At 38.2% G+C, this 19,596-nt stretch overlaps 3 protein-coding genes across 3 annotated transcripts in view; 2 read left to right on the top strand and 1 right to left on the bottom strand.

Annotated features, from left to right (window-relative positions):
• Positions 1-19,596, top strand: part of LOC113163505 — a 1,294,879-nt gene that overhangs the window by 448,919 nt on the left and 826,364 nt on the right. The window lies entirely within an intron of this gene.
• Positions 1-19,596, top strand: part of LOC113163522 (NACHT, LRR and PYD domains-containing protein 12-like) — a 428,332-nt gene that overhangs the window by 373,746 nt on the left and 34,990 nt on the right. The window lies entirely within an intron of this gene.
• The window catches only part of sugct (succinyl-CoA:glutarate-CoA transferase), a 58,768-nt gene that overhangs the window by 30,926 nt on the left and 8,246 nt on the right, over positions 1-19,596 (bottom strand). The window contains exons 9-12 of the mRNA XM_026362295.1: positions 14,775-14,870; positions 9,436-9,507; positions 9,108-9,205; positions 8,305-8,407 (exon numbers count right to left, since the gene is read on the bottom strand). Coding sequence (XP_026218080.1) covers positions 8,305-8,407; positions 9,108-9,205; positions 9,436-9,507; positions 14,775-14,870 — 369 coding nt within the window. The remainder of the gene's footprint in view (positions 1-8,304; positions 8,408-9,107; positions 9,206-9,435; positions 9,508-14,774; positions 14,871-19,596) is intronic.

Here is a 19,596-nt window from a genome sequence, read left to right as displayed (position 1 = left end):
ACAGATAAAGCTTTGCTGACCCAAACCACCCAAACTACAGGACCATTCACAGAAACAGACTAAAGCAGCTACTGAATAAAGACCAGTCTTCATGATTTCCCAAAATACTTATCTGAAATTATATGTCATCTGGTATTTTTTTATTTATTTGCATGGCTCAATATGTTTTTAATATGTGGACAGGCTGATGTTAGCCCATAAACTAAGGATAAATATAGAATCATCCCAACTTCTGTCATACAGTATTTGTTTGTCAAGCGTCTATAGCGAGTCTCCATTAATATATGTAAGGATGTGGATGTGGTGTTCCCTACAGTTATCAAGATGAAACATCCTGCAATCTGTATCTTAATGTGGTTATCTATGACAAACAAGATCATCACAGATAGAAGAGGCCTTTAAGACTTTTGCCTGATCTAGACCAGATCTATACCTCTCCTCTTCTCACAGAGTCAGAAATCCTGCTTTGATTGTTAATAAATTAAATATAATTTAACCTAAGTGCCTAGATTTATCTTTGTCACATCAATGAGTAGGCTTGACATCTTGGAAACCAATCTCCATCTAGATCTCCAACAGTACTGAAGGTTTGTTACCAGCAACCTCAGAGGAAGCTTTCTATCTCTCCTCACACCTTCAATTATTCCATGTTATATTCAATCCAGTGCAAATGAAAGGAGAGTTTCCCCAGGATTTGACAGGAGACTTGTTTTGCTTTCCAATAGACAGTGTGTGGTTCTAATGACATGGGAATGGGAGTATGTTGGACAAGTGACGTCTTTGGCAGCATAATTATTATGGCATTGCTGCTTTGTTTGACAATTCCTTGACAGTGATAAAGGTTATGTGTAGAACATGGCAAAAAGACTGTATTTTCAGGGAAAAACCCAGGAAAGGTAAAAGGGGAACAACCTGAGATTCAATTCCCTCTCTATCACTACTCAGTTTAGAGATCTAGCTCCTAAGAAATAGTAGTTAACACTTGTGCCATAGTCAGCTCAGTCATCAAAGTCCATTGAGCAAGTCTGTGACACTAGCTCAAGTAGACTCATTGCATTGCTTGAGCTAGAAGTTAGATCCTCAGTTTTTCACACCTTAGACAAGAACAAGGCACTAACATCACCAAATCTAAGTTTAACTTGCTGTTTAGGCCAATAAGTAAAGCAAAGAACTACCACCGCCAGACCTGCAGGTTAAATTCCCTAAACAAAGGTAAACTTGCCCTGGTAAGAGGTTTAGTTCTTCACACAAATCACTAATTTAAAGGATTTTACTTACCATGCTGAATAAAAAGACCTTTAAGTGACTAAGATGTAAATACAAGAGCTATGAGTTTCAGTTTTTTCAGATCATATTGAAAAGTTTTCATTTTCCAAACCAAAAAGAGCAACACAGTACCAATGTTATCCTAAATGCTGAATGTAATAGTTCAGAGCACTTGAAAGGGTTTGACATTAAACTGCTTAATTACCTGTTTTGCTAAGTGGCACTAAAGAAGCTTCCAGAAGTGTGTGTTTTAAATCTGAAGAGCAGCAGATTTATCAGGTCGTTCATGCAAGGTACTCAATAAAGAGGCTGCAGAGGTTTCAGCTGGAAGAAATCAACTGCACCTCCAGTAGTCAGGATATCAGGATATTAATGCCATACTTAAGTGGATATTTTCTTCAGGACTTGGCTGTTTCCCAGACAACATAACAGATACACGGGCATATGGGTTTGTAGTTGTAAAAGCTTGTTACTTATGACCTCCTGGGACAGAGACAAAATGTGAACAACAACAGGGCAGAGAGACAGGAAATACTGAAAAGGTTAGAATGGCACAAAATATTCAAGATGTGAAAATGTAAAAGGATAAATAAGGAAAAACGATGATTACACTGAAATAAAACAAAATGTTGTATAGATAGAAAAAAAACAGAAAATGAAAAAGTAATGATAACAAGAGATGTGCAATATGAAGAGAAACCCTGAAAGTCCTGCTGTCTGAAATCAGCAGCTCCTCTAACTTTAAAATCTGAAGAGAAAGAAAATGGCAGAAACACCAAGAGCAAGACGAGAGAGAAGGAATTAAGCAAAAAGACAGGAGGGAGAGAGGAAGAACGAGGCAGCGACCCTGAGCCAACAGCGAAGAGAAAGGAGTGTTTGGAGTTTTCCTAAATGACTTCCAGATTTCTGTTTTGGAGTGGCGACTTCCTACCGTCCTGATTAGCAGCAGCTTCACTGCAGAGCTGCTGTGTGGAAGAAGCCTGCAGCTCCACTTCATCGCTCTCTCTTCCTCTCTCTCAAACACACACAGAGTACAGAATTAAAGGGGCATACCACTGGCTCCGCAAGTTTCAGTACATTAACTGCAAAACAAATTTTTACTATTGTGTTTTATATTATTCCATCATTTTTGTGATGATTTCCTTCCAGACAGCCTATTATTACAGTTCACTTTTACACATGAACTATTTTTACTATAAAACCTCTCAAATATTTTATATATATAATATATATTCAGTTTACTGTGTATTGTTGTATGTGAAAAAAACATCAGCAACTCATCACATTTGTGAGCTTTTCTTCTGAGCCTCTGAGTGTCATTTACTATATGTGCATTAATAAGCTCCAGCTCTATTGTTATGGAGCTGGAGCTTTGTGCACAGAAGAAATGTCATATTACAAGAAACCTAAGATTGGACTTCATTAAACTGAAGGCACATTTTTACATAAATGTCCCTATATGCTAAGAAAGAAAAAAATCCCTATATTGGAAGCTAAGCTTGTGTACTACAGATTAAAGTTGTTATACACAACAGTGTGTTAGTCCTTCTCTTAAACTCTCATCGCTTTCTAATTTATCCACTCTGTGGCTTGCAACTCCACACCAGTTGGTTCCTACCAAAGGCACACAGCTGCTCACTGTAGTTTTATGAAACAGACAGGATAAAATAGTGCATTTTCGGAGGTGGACTAATCCACATTTGGTCCCTAGTGAGTATTTGTGGCAGCAGGACAGTAAATGTGGGACTGAGTCACAATAAACTACAGTGTGTGTTCAAAGTGTTGAAGGAACATGTCACAGAGTGAAACTGTGGCTCATTTATGTGTTTTTAATATTTTTGGACAGCAATAGAGCTTTGTGCCACAAAGGAATAATATATATCAGGCTTGTTAGTAAGAGACATTAAGATGTAGAAAGGATATAGTATATGAAAGGAATGGTGTGTACAGCCATCCTGTATGGTCTTAGAGAGGTTGGAAAGCCAAACCTGCTGCCAGCCTGGAAATGCCGCACATGAAATCAAAATTAAATCATGTAGAAAAAAAATAAACTCAAACTCTTTAGATGACTTCTGTGTGATCTTCTGATGGTGAAAAGCGAGATCTGATGTGGTTCCATGTGTTTACTGCCTGTGAAAGGATGCTAATGGACACATGCCGAGTAAAACACTGAGGCAGCTATTTCCCAGCATGTTCAGTATAAACAGAGGATGTGGAGGACGTTGAGTCGAATCTGAACTACAGCTGCCTGAATTTACACTCCGATTTTTTTTTCTCTGCTGATTGCAGCCATCATGTGGGAAACATTTATTGTGAGAAAAATGCTGGTAATTATAGGAACAAATAAATAAAGAGCTGCTGTCAGCAAGGTGCCCTTGAGCAGGTATTCAACCCTTACTGGAGTCCAGCAGCAGTTAAGTTCAGCTTGTGGTTTACTAAAGCTGATCAGCTTAAAGACAGACAGATGAATTCTTCATCATTAGGTAAGGACATGCGGTTTCCTGAGTCAAAGATGTCTGGTATGCTCCGCCAACACTCACAGTGTTTTAAATCCTGTTGTTAATGTTAATTTCAGTTTAAAGACAATATCTAACTAAACCAACACAGCGCACAGAGCTGTAGCCAGAATTACAAATATTGAGGTCTCAGACCTCACTAAGTTAACATATGGCTAAGCTAAATGAAGACTCCACTAAGGCGAGACAATGGGTCAGTATCAGGACGCTGGAACCAGTTCTGGAACACAGTCACTTTAAATGTTATCAATCACACAAGTCTTTTACACAGAAAATGACTAAATCTGCATGGAAGCGCTGCAGCTTGCATTGGAACGCAGGATGTAGGCTGTATAGACTGTACAGCACTTTTGATATAGACTATTTGTATAATTGTTCTTTCTGCTAATGGGTATAGAACTATCTGCTATACTAGCTACTATAAATCTAATCTGTGTTAAGCATTAAATCCACTTATTTATTCAGAAAGCTTTTTAACTTCGTATGTTTTGTGTTTACCAAAATTAAAAAGACAGCTAAGAAATGATTCAACTAAAATCTAAAAGTTGAGAACAACAGTTTTTAATGGCAATCAGATTCATAAATGCAGTCAGATGACACTTTGATCATTTTGTACCATTGATGCTCATCATGTGTAGTAAATGAACCCTGTACACCACATAACAGCAGAAGATATTGACTGCTGACACGCTAGTTTTCTATAACTACTGTCGTCAAGTAACTCAGTGAATTGCCTTAGCAGCGGCTGAAATGACCTGACCTTTCTCAGCACCAGCTGACATTGAGAAGCTGTGACCTGAATGTTTTGGACACTGAGCTTTCCGGATTCCACATGAATGAAAGGAGCTGTGCAGGCTGTAGTTCAGTAACAACGTCTTAACACACCACACACTGTAACACAGAGGAAGCAGCACCACAGTGTGGTGTGCTCATGAAGGGTTTAGCTGACTTGACTAACATTTAGCAGGAGAGCAGCAGAGTGTGTAGGAACAAGGGCGAAACCTTTTTACTCACAACTAGAGGCTGACGAATCAAATCACTGCTGTTTGATCGAGTTTAGTCGGGGTGGAGGGAGCCAGATGTGTGGCTGCATCTGTATGATCAGTCAGCATTCACAGGTTTGTGTGTGTGGAGAGAGTGAAGAGTGTGTCCGAAGTTAGTTGAAAACAAGTTGGTGCAGCAGGCTTATAGAGGCAGATGGGCTGGTCTGACACACACACACTGAGTCATAGCTTTAATATGACAGTGCCGTGCCAGGTGGTGATGGGAGCTGTTGTCCTCAAAACACAGAAGCACACATTCAAATAAAACTTGTTCAGATTCGCAGAGATGCAGAACATTCAAGGACAGCAGACAGAGAGGGTGGACTGGAATCACATGTTTGTCTTCTGCATGGTCTGCGTGATAAACGTGCCACCATTAGCATCCAGGGCCTGACTAATGCTTGTTTCCATTATCAATTAACCTGCCCATGAGTATTATTATTATCGTTCTTACTATTACCGTTACTCATTATTGCTTATTTATTTCTTTAGTCTAAATCCTCAAAAGGCCAAAAATATTCTGTTTAATGTTAAACAGTACACATTCACATTTGAAAAGTTGGAATCATTGAATTTGGACTTTTTGGTTTTATGTAATTTATCAACCACCATTGAGATTTTGTCAATCAAAAAATCACCAATTGCTGCAGTTCAATTGGCATCACCTTTCTACAATTTAGGAAACGCCTCTTAGCCAAGGACATCTTTTTATCTCTTCATTCGTTTCTTGTGTGTGTTCAGACTTTATCATTCTAATCATCTGTAACCTGCCAAGCCAAAAAGACAAAGATCCCATAAAAACTGAGTCACTCCACGCTTCGTGGGCAGATCAGTTAGAATCTGACTTCAAAAAAGCTCAGTATAAAATACATCCAACAAGTGCTCAAGACCAATTGAAACTGGATTGATCAAGCTCATACTATCCAGATGTTCAAAAGGGGTAAATGTATCTTCTCTCCAAAACATAGGCTTTGTAATCCTTCCTCCTCCCACGGTGTGTGGAAATATTCAGTCATTTTCTGATTTTCTCAGTCCAGTTCGTGGACTGTCTCCTCTATTCTCATGATACCAGCAGCTCAAGTTTCACTAAAGGCACTGAACTTTACTGTTGTTCCCTTTTTCATAGCTATGGGGAAAAACCTTTCCAGACATTTCAACACATATGATCAAAGACAAACACAATTTGACTGATTACTGATTAGTGCAACAACTAGTAGAGCAATTTTAACCAAACCTGCCAGTACACAATTATTAGCGGCTGGATAGTGTAGTGGTAAGACTGTCTTCGCCTTCTACCTTGTATCTCACTGGTAATTAATATTTCCTTGTAATTATAGGAGTTAATATTGGAATATTAGGAGTTAATGCATCAAATGGGACAAATCTTCCACTCAGCACCACTAAACAACCGCAAAAGAATAAAGTGCAACAAGATAATAGCAAAGTGTTCATTTGTATAATAAATGTTTACTGTACAGTGAATTATTTTATTGGCAAATCTATTGATTGCTAGGGTGCAGCCCTTTAAGCTCTGACTGTTTCTGAAACATGTAGAGATGCACTCTGTATTGTCTCTGAATGTACCAAGCACAAACTGGGGGTTTGTGCTTGGTGCGCAGGGTTCTTACCCTGACGTACAGCACAGTGGTAATGGAAATTTCCATAATTTGGTTTTATAGGCCTTTATGCACATAAACTGATCACTTGCATCAATGTACTACTACTGCCATACTTCCGAGTAACCTCTGCTCTACGAAGTCTTCCACTGTTAAGGACACGACTACCATCAGGCAGTGATACCACCCCGCAATCAGAAAAGAAAGCACTAATTTAAAACATCTCTGAATAGGCAAAAAAGACTGTAGCAAATCGAGTCAATCAATGAAAATCGATGTATTTACATATTGTTCCAGCCCTGTTTAAGTGACACGCTTGGAATACATCATCTTTAATCCACCAACTAATCTGTAAGAATACAGAAGCATTGTAAGAAAAACTTTTTTCTTTTGTAGTTCATCCGCACATTTCCCTGCCAGACATTTGTTTGAGCTTCAGGTACATTAACCTCCTTCTGGAGGGAGGGACGGCTGACCTGGCTTTGTATGTAAAGACAAATTGTAAGTAGGTTTGTGATGTCTTGAATCTGCATTTTATCTCGACATGACACATTTAAAACGACAAGTGAAAACATGCTAAAAATTATTTCCACCAGATTCAGTCTGTAAGATGAATGTTAATGTGACAAAAGCAGGAAATTATCTACAGTGAAAGACTTTCCATTACAGTGCTCGAGTTAAACACACACATCCGACAGATGATGTTCTGGTCGACCACAAGCCATCGGTGATGAAAACAAATAGGACGGCTGGGACAAGGTGGAGCTGAGGAAAGGGCCTGCAGGATGATGAGCGATGCAGCCGACTAATTCTCACATTTGATTGGATAATGGCAGATAACTGGCAGGTCAGCACGTCTGCTAATCAAGGTGTTTGTTTTGTTTTACAGAGAAAAAAGAGGGAGAGACAGACGAGGACAGAAAGAAGAGAAGAACGAAAAAGCAAACACATTAACAAAAAAGAAAGGGAAAGACAGAAAGATGATTCATTCCATTCGTGTTTCATTTACTTCTACACACACACACACACACATACACACACTGTACTGAGGCCTGGAGCTGTGTGTTATTGTAACACTCTGAGTTGTGTAATCTGTGAGCAGTGACTAATGTGTTTTTAATCCATATGGAGGGACAGTTTGATGAGCAGCCATGACACTGAAACACTGAAGCAAATACTCACTCACACGACACAGCACACGAGGGAACATTTCCACCAGCAGATGGTCTGGGTTTTTACTTCAGGCACTCAAACACTGTCCCTTAACCAGGAGACCACCAGTGTTAACTTTGTCAACAGAAACTACAAAGAACTAGAATTGCTGCATTAAACATAATGCGATTTGGGAGCCCAATTCTTAATTACAACAAGACTGAAGTTATACTGTATAAAAAAATAACCTGTCATTAGAGGAAATGTTTTAATTTCTAATGAGGACGGACAAATGGACATGAACAAACAACTCGCAGCATCTTGGAAAGGAAAGAGAAGACAATTCAAGAAGCAAGATGAATGACAAACGATAAAAGTGCAGCAAAGGTGAGATTGTGACCTGTCAAATGCTGTGGATATGGATCAAATGACATCTCACTGTACAAATGCTGAATGCAGTGAACAGTAGTTCAAAATCCAGTTTTTCTGCATCAGTGCAGAGGCACATGAACAATGTAGCCACTGTGACTGTATGATCCAGGCAAGAGGATTTTGGTGGTGGTTTGGAAAACTGACATTTGCACATCTGGTACAACCGTCGTACTTCACCATTCTTCAGTTTCAGGACACCACGGTGAAAATGTTGTTTTCTTTCCATTATTAACCTTTGCATCTCTCTCTATGTTTGTACGTTTTCACTGGCTACCTTACCTGCGGGTTAGAGAAAACCTCCTGAATGCTGTTGATAGGTCCCACAGGAACACCTGAACCCTCAAATCTCTTCAGCCAATCAGCTGTCTTCTCCTGAAGAAACCTGCCAGAAAGAAAGATTGTGATCGTAAATAATTAATTTAATAATAATTTCATTCACATGTGTCTAATGCCAACTTATATTAGTCTAGCAGGTTATGCAAACTTGGAGTGCACCAACTGAGTAATTACCATTTGAACTGTCTCCAACATTTGAAAAATGTTTTGTATATCTTCTTATCAAAATCATCAACTAATTTAGAAAATATATTTAGATGAATTAATGATGAAATGAATAGTTGCCACTTTTGGTAGGCACTGACCCCCGCATTACAGGAACATCCAACAAGAGTTGTTCTTCTGAGTCTCCATTTATCATCTCAATTTGTTCCTTGTTAAACTCAAACTCAAACTCAGATCCTTACTTTCTTCCTGCTTCCAACACATCAACTTTAAGAACTGACTGTTTACTTGCAGGGTAATATATTACTTCACTTTACCTACCAGTAGTTTCAATGTGGTTGCTGACTGCTGTGTGTTAGAAAGTGTACTAATAAGTAACAAACAGGTACTAAGTTAGTAGTAAGCTTGTCAGCAACAGCCTCATAATGTTACACTGGTAAGATCAGAACAAATCAGGCAGAGGATGATCAACAAAGTCAAACTACAACTTAGTTAAGCGTAAGTTTCAATTAGATATTTCGCAGTGTTTGTGTGTGTGTGTGTGTGTGTGTGTGTGTGTGTGTGTGTGTGTGTGTGTGTACCTCTGCGACAGTGTCTGTAGCAGTTGTTTGCGGTGTTTGACTCTTAACTTGTTGGTTTTGTAATTTGGCTCCTCTGTGAGGTCCATCAGGTTAATCACCTGCAAATAAACAACAAGACTTTAATATTTAATGTTCGTAGACTATTGGTTTGTCTGTTAGAGCTGGAGAGCAACTAATCTGCTGACTGGGTTATTTAGACAACTCTAACACTGATGAATACACTGTTGCATATTTCCATAAAGTAAGAAATAAAGCACTGAGTGTTGATGTTGCATATATTGATCACAATATTTAGGAACAGACATGTGCATGTTATATGTGCAGTTACCTGACAGATTTTGACAAACTGCTTGTCGTTTCCTGCAGCAATGATAATGTGCCCATCTTTAGTTTTGAAGCCCTGAAACGGAGACGACACAAACAGAAAAAGTAACATTTGATCTTCAAGCAGAAAATGCTGAAAACAGGGAAAAGATGAAAGTACAATTACTGAAAATAATTCCCACAATTCTCTATCTGTTCTTTAATATACTAAATATATATTTATGAAATAAATAAATATTATCTCTATTGCATTTTGAAGCATGTCTACATCCACCTTATTTTTAATTTGCACATTATTTGAGTGAACTTGACACATGCTGGAATAATGTGTTTAACCACAACCATCCTCAGAATGTCACATTTTCATCATCTATCGTGTTCTATCATTCATCATCAACACGTGTTTCCATCATTTCTTTGGAACTAACCAGGAGCTTCTTCTCTCTGGTAGGAGCTTCTTTTATTGCCTCATTTCACATCAGTGTCACTCAGTTCATATTCAAATAACAGGAGTGAATTAAAACAAGCTCTAATTTTCCTTGATTTTGTGCTGGCCACTAAAGTGAAAAAAATGCAATGTATTTAGCATTAGCATGAGTCTTATAATCAAGAGCGAGCCTCACTCAGAAAACTGAGTCTGACTTTGTGGAAAGGCCTCTAGATTTAAATTAATTAAGTTCAGCTATTCTCCGATCCTATCTTTCTTTTGTTTGCAGACATGTTCAGGGACAGCAGAGCTGCTGACTTTATGTTGTTGACTTTAGACATTGAAATAAGTTTTATTAAGTTTATCATTCCCAACAGGAAGATATTTAATTTCCCCTAATTAAACAGACGTTGAAATGTTGTGGTTACAGGATGGAAGTTACTGGTAATCTGCATTTTATTCCAGTCCCCAATGAATTTAAAAATCTGTTAAATAGGCTGAAGCATTTAGCTCCTCTTCTTATCTTTTTCCTCTGTTCCTCATCCTTCAATTCATCTTTCTCTTCCCTCCCTAATTGCCTTCTTCTCTGTCTCCACTTTCTCCCCCTCTTCCTTTACTCTCTCACAATTGGCTGTAATAAAAACTTGTCGCCACATAAAAGGAGGATAAGAACTGCTGTCATACATCACAACACACACGCACACTAACCAGCGGCCACATGTATGTGTGTTTTCAAACCACTAACCCTTTAGTCACACTGCTCTCATAACTCAGTTCTGACCATCACCTCACTTTCATCTCCACCCTCAGGGAGTTGTGGGTAACGTAGTCCACAAGGGAACTACAACAGGATGTTTACACACAAAATGACAAAAGCCTTAGATCTTCGTTCTTTTATTATTATTTTTTTATTATTACACCAATTATGTACCCAAAGGTATCATTAAAGTATTAATAAAGTATGCCATCATTATTATTATTATGTAATATAATGATGATAAGTAAAACTTTAAAGCTAAATCTAAATGTAAAATGTGACTTACAATATTAAGTGCAACATTTCTAAAATCTTGGGGCAACCAGTGATGCTGGTGGTGTCATCATTTAAATAATACACTGATCAGCCTAAATATAACACAATCTGGTGTTTTTAATCTAAACCAGAGTCAATGTGTGCACTCCCATACTTATCAAGGTGTGATCTACTGTATTTTCTGACTCCCGTTGATTATGGCCCTCATTACATTTTCCAATTGCACTTTCGACTGTACCTGTACAGACTGCAGCGTAGTCTAATACTGCCAGAATCACAACAAGGTCACATCACTTCTACTCTAAAATGTCTACGAAATTGTCCCAAATGTATTTTTGCCTTGATTTCCTTTGCTGTCTTTTTAAATGTTTTTGGTAAATCCAGAATTACAACAGTCCTGCATAGTCTAAACATCTCAGTCTGTCATTTTTCTGACATTATGTTGACAGAATTATTAAAAGTATAATATTTTATAAATATTAGTACATTTGTATTTAATTGAAAAAATTTGAATTGAAAAAAAAAAACACTTTGTTAAAATGATTTTACTAATTTTAATTATAATAATAATTAACATTTGTAATAATGCTGCTGTAGTGAAAGGCAACTTCTGGTTAGTTCTGGTAAAATTATCTAAAATCCTGTGTTAACGTCTCTGCTGGTTGTATCCAAGTTCAATACTTCCTTCCTTTCATGCAGTCTTCTTTTCATGTGTCTCGTCTTTGGCATGGTGGATGTCTCAGTTTTAGGAGATTTGAATTGACCCGTCTCAGAAATCAAATGTGAACTTGAAAAGCATCAGGGGAACGGATGCCTTCTTCAGCTCTAATATCTTCCTCGCAAAGCCGCAACCGCAAAACACCAGTAATTCTGTTGTTTCAACTGTCATGATCTCCAGCGAACCCGGCTGCTCTGCTTTCATCTCTGGCATCCGGGAGGAGGCAGAGGGAAAAAGCACGCATTGTGGGAATGGCGGTTCACACGAGGATTAGATCCAAGTGTTGGACAATAAAGCGCCGACTGGTGAGATACAACGACCACAACAATCGAGCTGCCGCCGCCACAGTCACAGCGAACAGATGGAATAAAACATCAGGAGGAGCTGACACTTTATCTGACTGCATGTGTGTGTGTATGTGCACATCTGCATGTGAGTCATGAACCTCCAAAATAACTTAGAAACATCTCAGCTGCCTCAAGCTTAAAGACAGTAATGTGAACCAGACTGAGTCAGGTTAGATCCAGTCTGATACTAACCTTGGTTGTGAATATAAGAAAACTCTTGCTTGTTTTTATTCGACATACAAAATATTGTACTTTTACTGAAGTTTAATGACATGTACAGTGGTGCTTGCAATTTTACAAACCTTTTAAAAGTTTTGGTAGTGCTTTACAGCTTCGTAGTAACAGGGTAATATTGGGGTAATATCTAGAAATTAAGAAAGTATCTGACTGTGATGTTTTAGTAAAAGGATAACTAGGGTATATTTTATTAGTAACCAGGTAATAGCTTTGTGTAAGCAATGGCTATATCGGTTTTATCTAGATACAGGGGTAAGAGGACAAAAACACATGGGTAAACCACACTAAGACTTACAGCCTGAGACAGCCTGGAAACGTACAGGGTAGTTTCTGTCTAAGAACAATGAAGCTGAGCTGGAAAATGAGGGAACAGGTTTATGGCCTACAACTAGGCTTAAGATGGCTTAACATATGGTGAGCTATCATGTCATTCATCTTTGTCAGAACAGCTCTTAAAATTAAATTAAGTAGTTCATTTCATTGTTCTGTTTGATGGTTATTAAACACAAACTACAATGTGTGTAATACAAATACTGGTGTAACTAATTTTTGCAGCAATAACCTCTACTACTAAGATCTGGTAACTGTTTATCAGCCCTACACATCAGCTTGGAGGAATTTTAGCCTATTTCTCCTACATAACAGCAGCTTAGGGGAGTTGGTTGTTCCTTGCATGAACTGCCTGTTTCATAAAATTTATTTTGGTTTAACCACTTGTGTGTTAAAGAGCTTCAGTTCACAGATTTCATACCATCACAGTTTCCTATAGTATTTGCTTGTACAGGATGAATGGATGTAACCAAAGTATATCTTCTTAGGGTTTATTAAGCATCATGACAATGACTAAACACCATATATAATATCAATAAACAGGGGTCAGCATCTATATCCCTCACCCTAATAAGAGTGGTTTTGTTCAGAAGTCACATAAGAAGAGCTTAAATATTTAGAAAATATGAATAACACATCTTTCAAGCATGTGCCATCACAGTAAGATTGTACTGTGACAGAAAGAAATGTTTTGAATTAAGGTAGGTGGTAAAAAGAACATCTGTCTACAGCAAACAAGGCTGAACAAAAGCTCTAAGGCAATAGGAAAAGTGATAAAACCTTATTTTCCAACAGCTACTGAGCTGCAGTTGCTGCTGTGCCAAAATGTAAATTAAAATTAGATTAAGTTATATATTTTATTGGAATTTGTCTGTGTTTCTTTTGCAGTTTGATTTGTGCTCACTCTATATCTTCAGTGTTAATTTCAGTGCTCTTATTGTGAAATACTGTATTGAGCCAACGCCCCTGTGTGCATTGAATTTTTGTGCTGTGCAGAAAGTAAATAATTCACATTTTAACGACACCACGAAGCAGTCGAGGGAAAAGAGAAATGCACTTTTACTTAAGTTCCTTCTGTTTTTAATAAACTTAATGTGATCAGGAAAAAAAGCAAGGATGGAGGAAAATTTACTGTAACTACAATGTTTTGTTGTATTTTATTTTTAAAAGCAAGAAATTTTATAACAAAATAATATCAATGTTAACTAATGTTCACCTATTGCCCTTTGCAGAAGTATCAACTCTCAGAAAGCATGATCACAAAATGCTCTTTAACTGTGACTTGGAGTTGAGTTTAATACAAGAACAAGGACATAATGAAGCATGCTTTGGTTTGGGCAGTGATTTACAGAAAGAGCGCAATGGTTGTAGGAGATATACGAGGAGATAATGAGGGATGACGTGTCAACATGAAATGACTTTCACACAGGAAACAGTGACACACCAACATGAAAGCATTCAAACTAGCTGACACTAATTGTCCCTAATTGTTTTACAATTGTGACTCCCAGCTCCTCCTATTCTGGTTTTCCCATGAACACTTATGTCAGCTTTAAGGACTTCTCCAAAATTTCCCATGTCTCTTGAGCAGCCCTAAATATGTATAAAGTCCTCCTTGTGAAGAGTTTCTGGGGCACCATTTAAATTAAAACCCTTTTTCCTAACACATGAAATGCTACCTAATACCCTTTTCATGTGGGTCAGAGCCAGATATCAGGGACAGGTCTAGAACTACCTTTTTTTTGTCAGTACTTCCAAGCTAAAAATATATAACAATATATATAAAAATATAAAAATATATAACAATATATTTTTAGAATCACATAATTAATAAATGAATGTGACCAGCAGCTCTATGTTCACTCCGGGTCTAAAATGGCTAGAATTAAGCCTAATAAATCATAACTCTAGAACCTGTAGCACTCATCACAGGCACACTAACTACACAATAATTGCAACTTTAAAAAAATAGAAAATTAAATTAAACACATTTCAAACTTATTTCACATTAATTGGTTGCAATTTGATTTTATCTGTGAAACAATTACTGGTTAATAATTTTGTAATTAGAAACCTACAAGTTATCAATTTCTCTTTGTTCTTAAATATTCTTGGTCCTGGACACAATTATGTATGCAAGTCTTTTAGGGCTAAAATTCCTCTTTGTGACACTGTTTCTAAGCTGCTTTGTAGGGATTGAACAAAGGATAAAGGAGCAGTAAGACTGGTAGCTGAGCAATCAGGGTGTTACCTGGTAAGGTACGATGCTTTCATGGGCCGTCCCCCAGCGCCTTGCCTCTTTCCCTGCATTCAGGTAGTTAGCAGCAATATGGCTGAGGCAGGAAACCTTAAAGAGAGAGAGAGAGCCTGGTGTTAAATAGGAGCTGTCATCAGTCCCATTCCTCCGTGCTGCAGTTGGAGATTGGGGCTCACTCGTCGCCCCTTCCTTCCAGAAAGAATATAAACCACAAGCCGGCTCCCTTTCCTCCTGACGCTGCTGCCTCAAAACCACTGGAGAACAACCAGCGGCTCACCTTCAGCCCTGTGGCTTCACTGGATTTGCAGGCAGCTCAAAATCTGCAAACGGATCTCCAAATATAGCTGGAGAACAAATTGCCCTCGAGTCTTGATCCAAGCTAAATCCCATCCTTTGTTTCACCGGCAGCACTGTGGCAAAAACACCTCATTCTGTTCTCTTACAATACAATATTCTCCATACACGCATCGACTTTCTCCGTTTCATCCGTCTGAGGTGCTGCTGAAGTGCTGTTGCTGCTGGAAAAGAAACTTTTCACATTACAAAAGACACTGATTCTCCATCTACTCTGCAAACATCATCTAAATACCAAGAAAAATCATTAGTAAGTGTTGTGCTGATATTTGAAGATTTGTAGTTTAAAAGTTTTTTAGGTGATAAATGCAAATATTTGTCTGTTTTCTAATTCCTTTTTGGTAGAGGACGTCACGTAGTTTAATGTAAGATTCACTCTTACTTCCCAACATGAATCCAGTGAAAAAACACACGAAGAAGGAGAAATGAATGATTAGAAGGGAAACCAGGAGCAGCAGAGCATCAGAGGTGGTCGTAACGCATTAAAGGATGTTGACATGACAGAGCTGAGAGACTGATATAGATGGGTGGTGCTGTCAATCATTGTTCTTGTGTAGAAACTGATATTCCCTGCCTAAACCCACATAAGGTCCTTTCCCTCACTTAACTACGGGCTGTACAGATTATATACCACTAACACAGAGAGGCCGGGCCGACTAAAGAACAGTGACACTACATATGAAAGAAGTTTGACTCAAGTTTGTAACACAATCACAAAGACACAGCCATTATATTAAACTGAGTGTCAGTCAGCAACAGGACACATCAGCTTTAATCAACTCTGGCATTTATCTTGTACCAAATGAGATCAACATGATTCTAAAACAGGTAAATTACAAAATAAGAAAAGTGAAGATGACTGTGTAAAAATGTGCTGACAAAATGCATCAACAAACAATGAAGACAGAAACAAAGAGAAACTCCAAGCTGCAAATGGATTTGTGCTGTGTCAAAATACTGCAGAATCAATGCTGAATCATAAAGGCTGTTAATACGAAAATATGGAAAGTCTAGTAAGACCCTTGGTGAAGACAGTAGCCAGTCCAGGCACAGATGTTCATTCAAGTATAAAAAATGATGGTTAGCTTTACAATAACGCTACTTTGTCCAAATACTTTTGAGCCCCTGAAAATGGAGATACTTTGCTTAAAATGATTATAACTCCTAAATGATAAATGTCATATTTTTGTGAAACCTCTTAAATAAAACATCTAAAGGTCTTTGATTTAAATAAAGGCAACATCACAAAACCTCATCACTGTCAATTTACTTCTGGTTCTTACTGTACCCAAATTATAAAATCAACTCTCTATATCTTTATTCTCAATCTGACTCAGTTGCAGAAAGGTAGGATTTACAATCTGCTTTAATTGAAGTTTTTTATGTTTGGGATAAAAGCTATCTTCTCCTTGGTGCAGTGGTATCTTAGTGAAACTTTCCACACAGGACACTTCTGGTAAAGACTAATCCAGAGTTGTATTTTTATGCATGACTGGGTCTCGACACACCACAACACTTTAGAGACATTTTAAGCTGAACTTAAGAGTTATGACTTTTATCCTTTGGTGTGGAGATTCTCCCGATGTTTAAAGCTTATTCAGGACCTGCAGGCAGCCTGTAATGATAGAACAGTCAACTGCGATTGGTTTGTCATGATTCAATTTCCCCTGACAACCAAACCAAACTCAGCTTAAACCCGTCCACATGGATTCAGATCCACAGCGGCTGTGAGCTCTCATTGTTCATCTCCCTCCCCATCTAACCACTCTGTGGTCGACGTGCCTGTGGTGGCAGCACTTTATGGAGGAATGCACCATCGGATATGGGGAGGGGATACAGGAGGTGGACTGTGGGCATTCTATGTGTATCAGCACTGGGCGTCGACAACGAAGATCAAGACCTTGCAGCCCCAAAAAAACAACCACAGCCTGCATTTCACTTTGGTGTTGAAGTCAGGTTTTATTTTCCATATATCTCAATCTGTCCTAACCTTAAAGCAAGTATCATTTCTCTACTATCCATCAAATTCTTTATTATAATGGTTTTATCATGTAGATAGCCTGTCATTATGCCACTATGTAACAAAAAAGTTTATTTAAGTGTTAGTATAGATTTTTTAAGCTGCAGATTTGCCCTTTTCAACATGAGAAAGATCTGACCCTACCTTTCAGACTATACAACACATCTCATTTTGCAGGCTCTGGTCGTACCTCAGCTTCACTACTGCAGTATTTTACTGACGGGGTTACCAGCAGGCACCATCAAACCCCTCCAGATGACCCAAAATGCAGCAGCACATCTCATTTTTGATTAGTCAAAAAGGTCACGTTACACCACTTATCACATCTCTGCATCAAACCCCTGCATCAAACTACTTCCTGTAGCTGCTACATCAGGTTTAAAGCTCTAAACATTGCCTACAAAGTTGTCAACTCAACAGCACCGGCTTACCTGAACTCCTACAATCCCTCTCGCCGACTGAGCTTTGCAAGTGAACAACGTCTTGTGGTCCTCTCAAAAGATCCCAGGCAAAACTGTTCAGCTCAGTTGTTCCACAATGGTGGAATTACCTACACTTCTCTGCACGCCCAGCTGACTCACTCTCAATTTTCAAAAACAACAGGAGAAAACAAAACAGAACTCTTACGAACCTTTCTCAGCACTTAAATCTTCTCTGCAAAAATAAAAATTGCATTTAAACCCATGAAACTAAAGCAGCTCTTTCTAGAGCACATTGCTTCCAATTTTCTTCTCCTTGGCTTCGATATTTTGCTTGCTTTAAACCTCTCTTGTAAGTCGCTTTGGATAAAAGTATCTGCCAGATAACTAAATGTAAAAGTATATGCTTATACTTTCTGCTTACTTTATGCTTATATTATCTTTGTCTATGTCTTAATGAATTTAAAACTCATTGTTAAAAAAAGAAAGAAGAGAAAAGAAAATTGTTATATATAAAGGGAAACAAAAATGTATTTATAGTCCACTGGATCTAGTTATAATAGTCAAGTTTACTGTGCTGTTAAAAGCATAAAAATAATTCCTAAAAATATGCCTCTACTATCCAAGTGCAAATTAATATTTAAGTGTGCTGATAAGTTCATGTCTCTTATCTGTATTAGATCGTTATGCTACTTACTGTAGCTAAAATTGTTAAATCACACTGCTGTGATTTAGCAATTCTTATTTTTTTGTGTTACAACAAATTGAATACAAATCTCACCCTACTCCTATCCTCCATCAAGTCTATTGGATTCGGTTGACTCAGCCAGCAGGTAGGAAGTGGAAAATAAATGTAGAAAAGACACAGACTAGGTCTACACATAATGCAGGTGTCACTGTCACGAGGTCAAAGAAGAAGGAAGAGGATGTGGGAAAAGATTCGATCAAATAGATTTTAGTTTTCTAAAGAGAAGAGGAGCATCTTAAACTTCTGTTATGTTGATGGTGAGCAAATGTCCACTTTTCCTCAACAGGAAACAGACTTTTCTACATTTTTATTCTGAACTCTGTCAGAAAACTAAATGTCTCTCTGGAGCACCATAAAGTTTTGAAATGAGCTGAACTGGGTCGTCTCAAAGTCTCTCTCCCCGCAAAAGAAGTGAAAAATGAGAATACATACAGCATAAAACATGTTTTTAAAAGCCACACTGTCACACAAGCAGCATGTCCTCACACGACAAATCAAACGCACCCTGGGTGTCTCGAATACTTCAGAGTCCAGAACAGCGTGTGATCCCATCCGTCTTCCAGTCCCAGACGGTTTTAGGATTACGCACCGCTCACTTTGTTTAAACAGTAAAAACTTGCAGAGAAATATTGATTACTTTGCTTAAACTGTTTGGACTTTTCGGGATAAATCAACAGTTTGTTTAAATACCTGCGAGTTTTCAGGATTCGTTATTAGCCGAGTTTAAGCCACTTTAAACGAGCTGCAGAGACACTTGTGCTTATCTCTAGTGTCAACAACACCCCATTGATCTGGATGGAAGCAGACAGGGTGCGTCAGCGGCGTCCTTTACCAGCTGATGCTGAACACAACACATTGAACCAGGTCATGTACCTGCAGTTAAAAAGACTATGTCCTGTTTAGGTGACATTTCATGCACAAAGTGGAGAAGGTGTTTGGAGCATTTCCTTCCTTTACTAAGGCAGGACTTTAAAGGTTTTCTTTAAATCAAGCAGTGACACAGAGTGTGTATTGTTTTGTTTGAATAAAACAAAATACTTCTTAATGAGAAGGAGCAGATCCTGTTTAAAGTTTCACACCAACATTGTCTATAGGAGACTAAACGGGAGCAAACAGGCTTGTTTTGACGGACATTACTAAAGTTCTGATGATGACGACATTTCTTGCTGCTGGACAATACTAGCATGTGTTTCACTAAATCTCACTTATTGTGTGAACAACAAGTAAAAGCCACATGAAATAAGGACTCTGCCTATTCATGTGGCTGCTTCCCTC

The sequence above is a fragment of the Anabas testudineus genome, chromosome 2 (assembly GCF_900324465.2).
Source record: "Anabas testudineus chromosome 2, fAnaTes1.2, whole genome shotgun sequence".
In the NCBI taxonomy this organism is placed as follows: domain Eukaryota; kingdom Metazoa; phylum Chordata; class Actinopteri; order Anabantiformes; family Anabantidae; genus Anabas; species Anabas testudineus.
The sequence above is the reverse complement of the archived record's forward strand: the minus strand, read 5'-3'. Positions and strand labels throughout refer to the sequence as shown.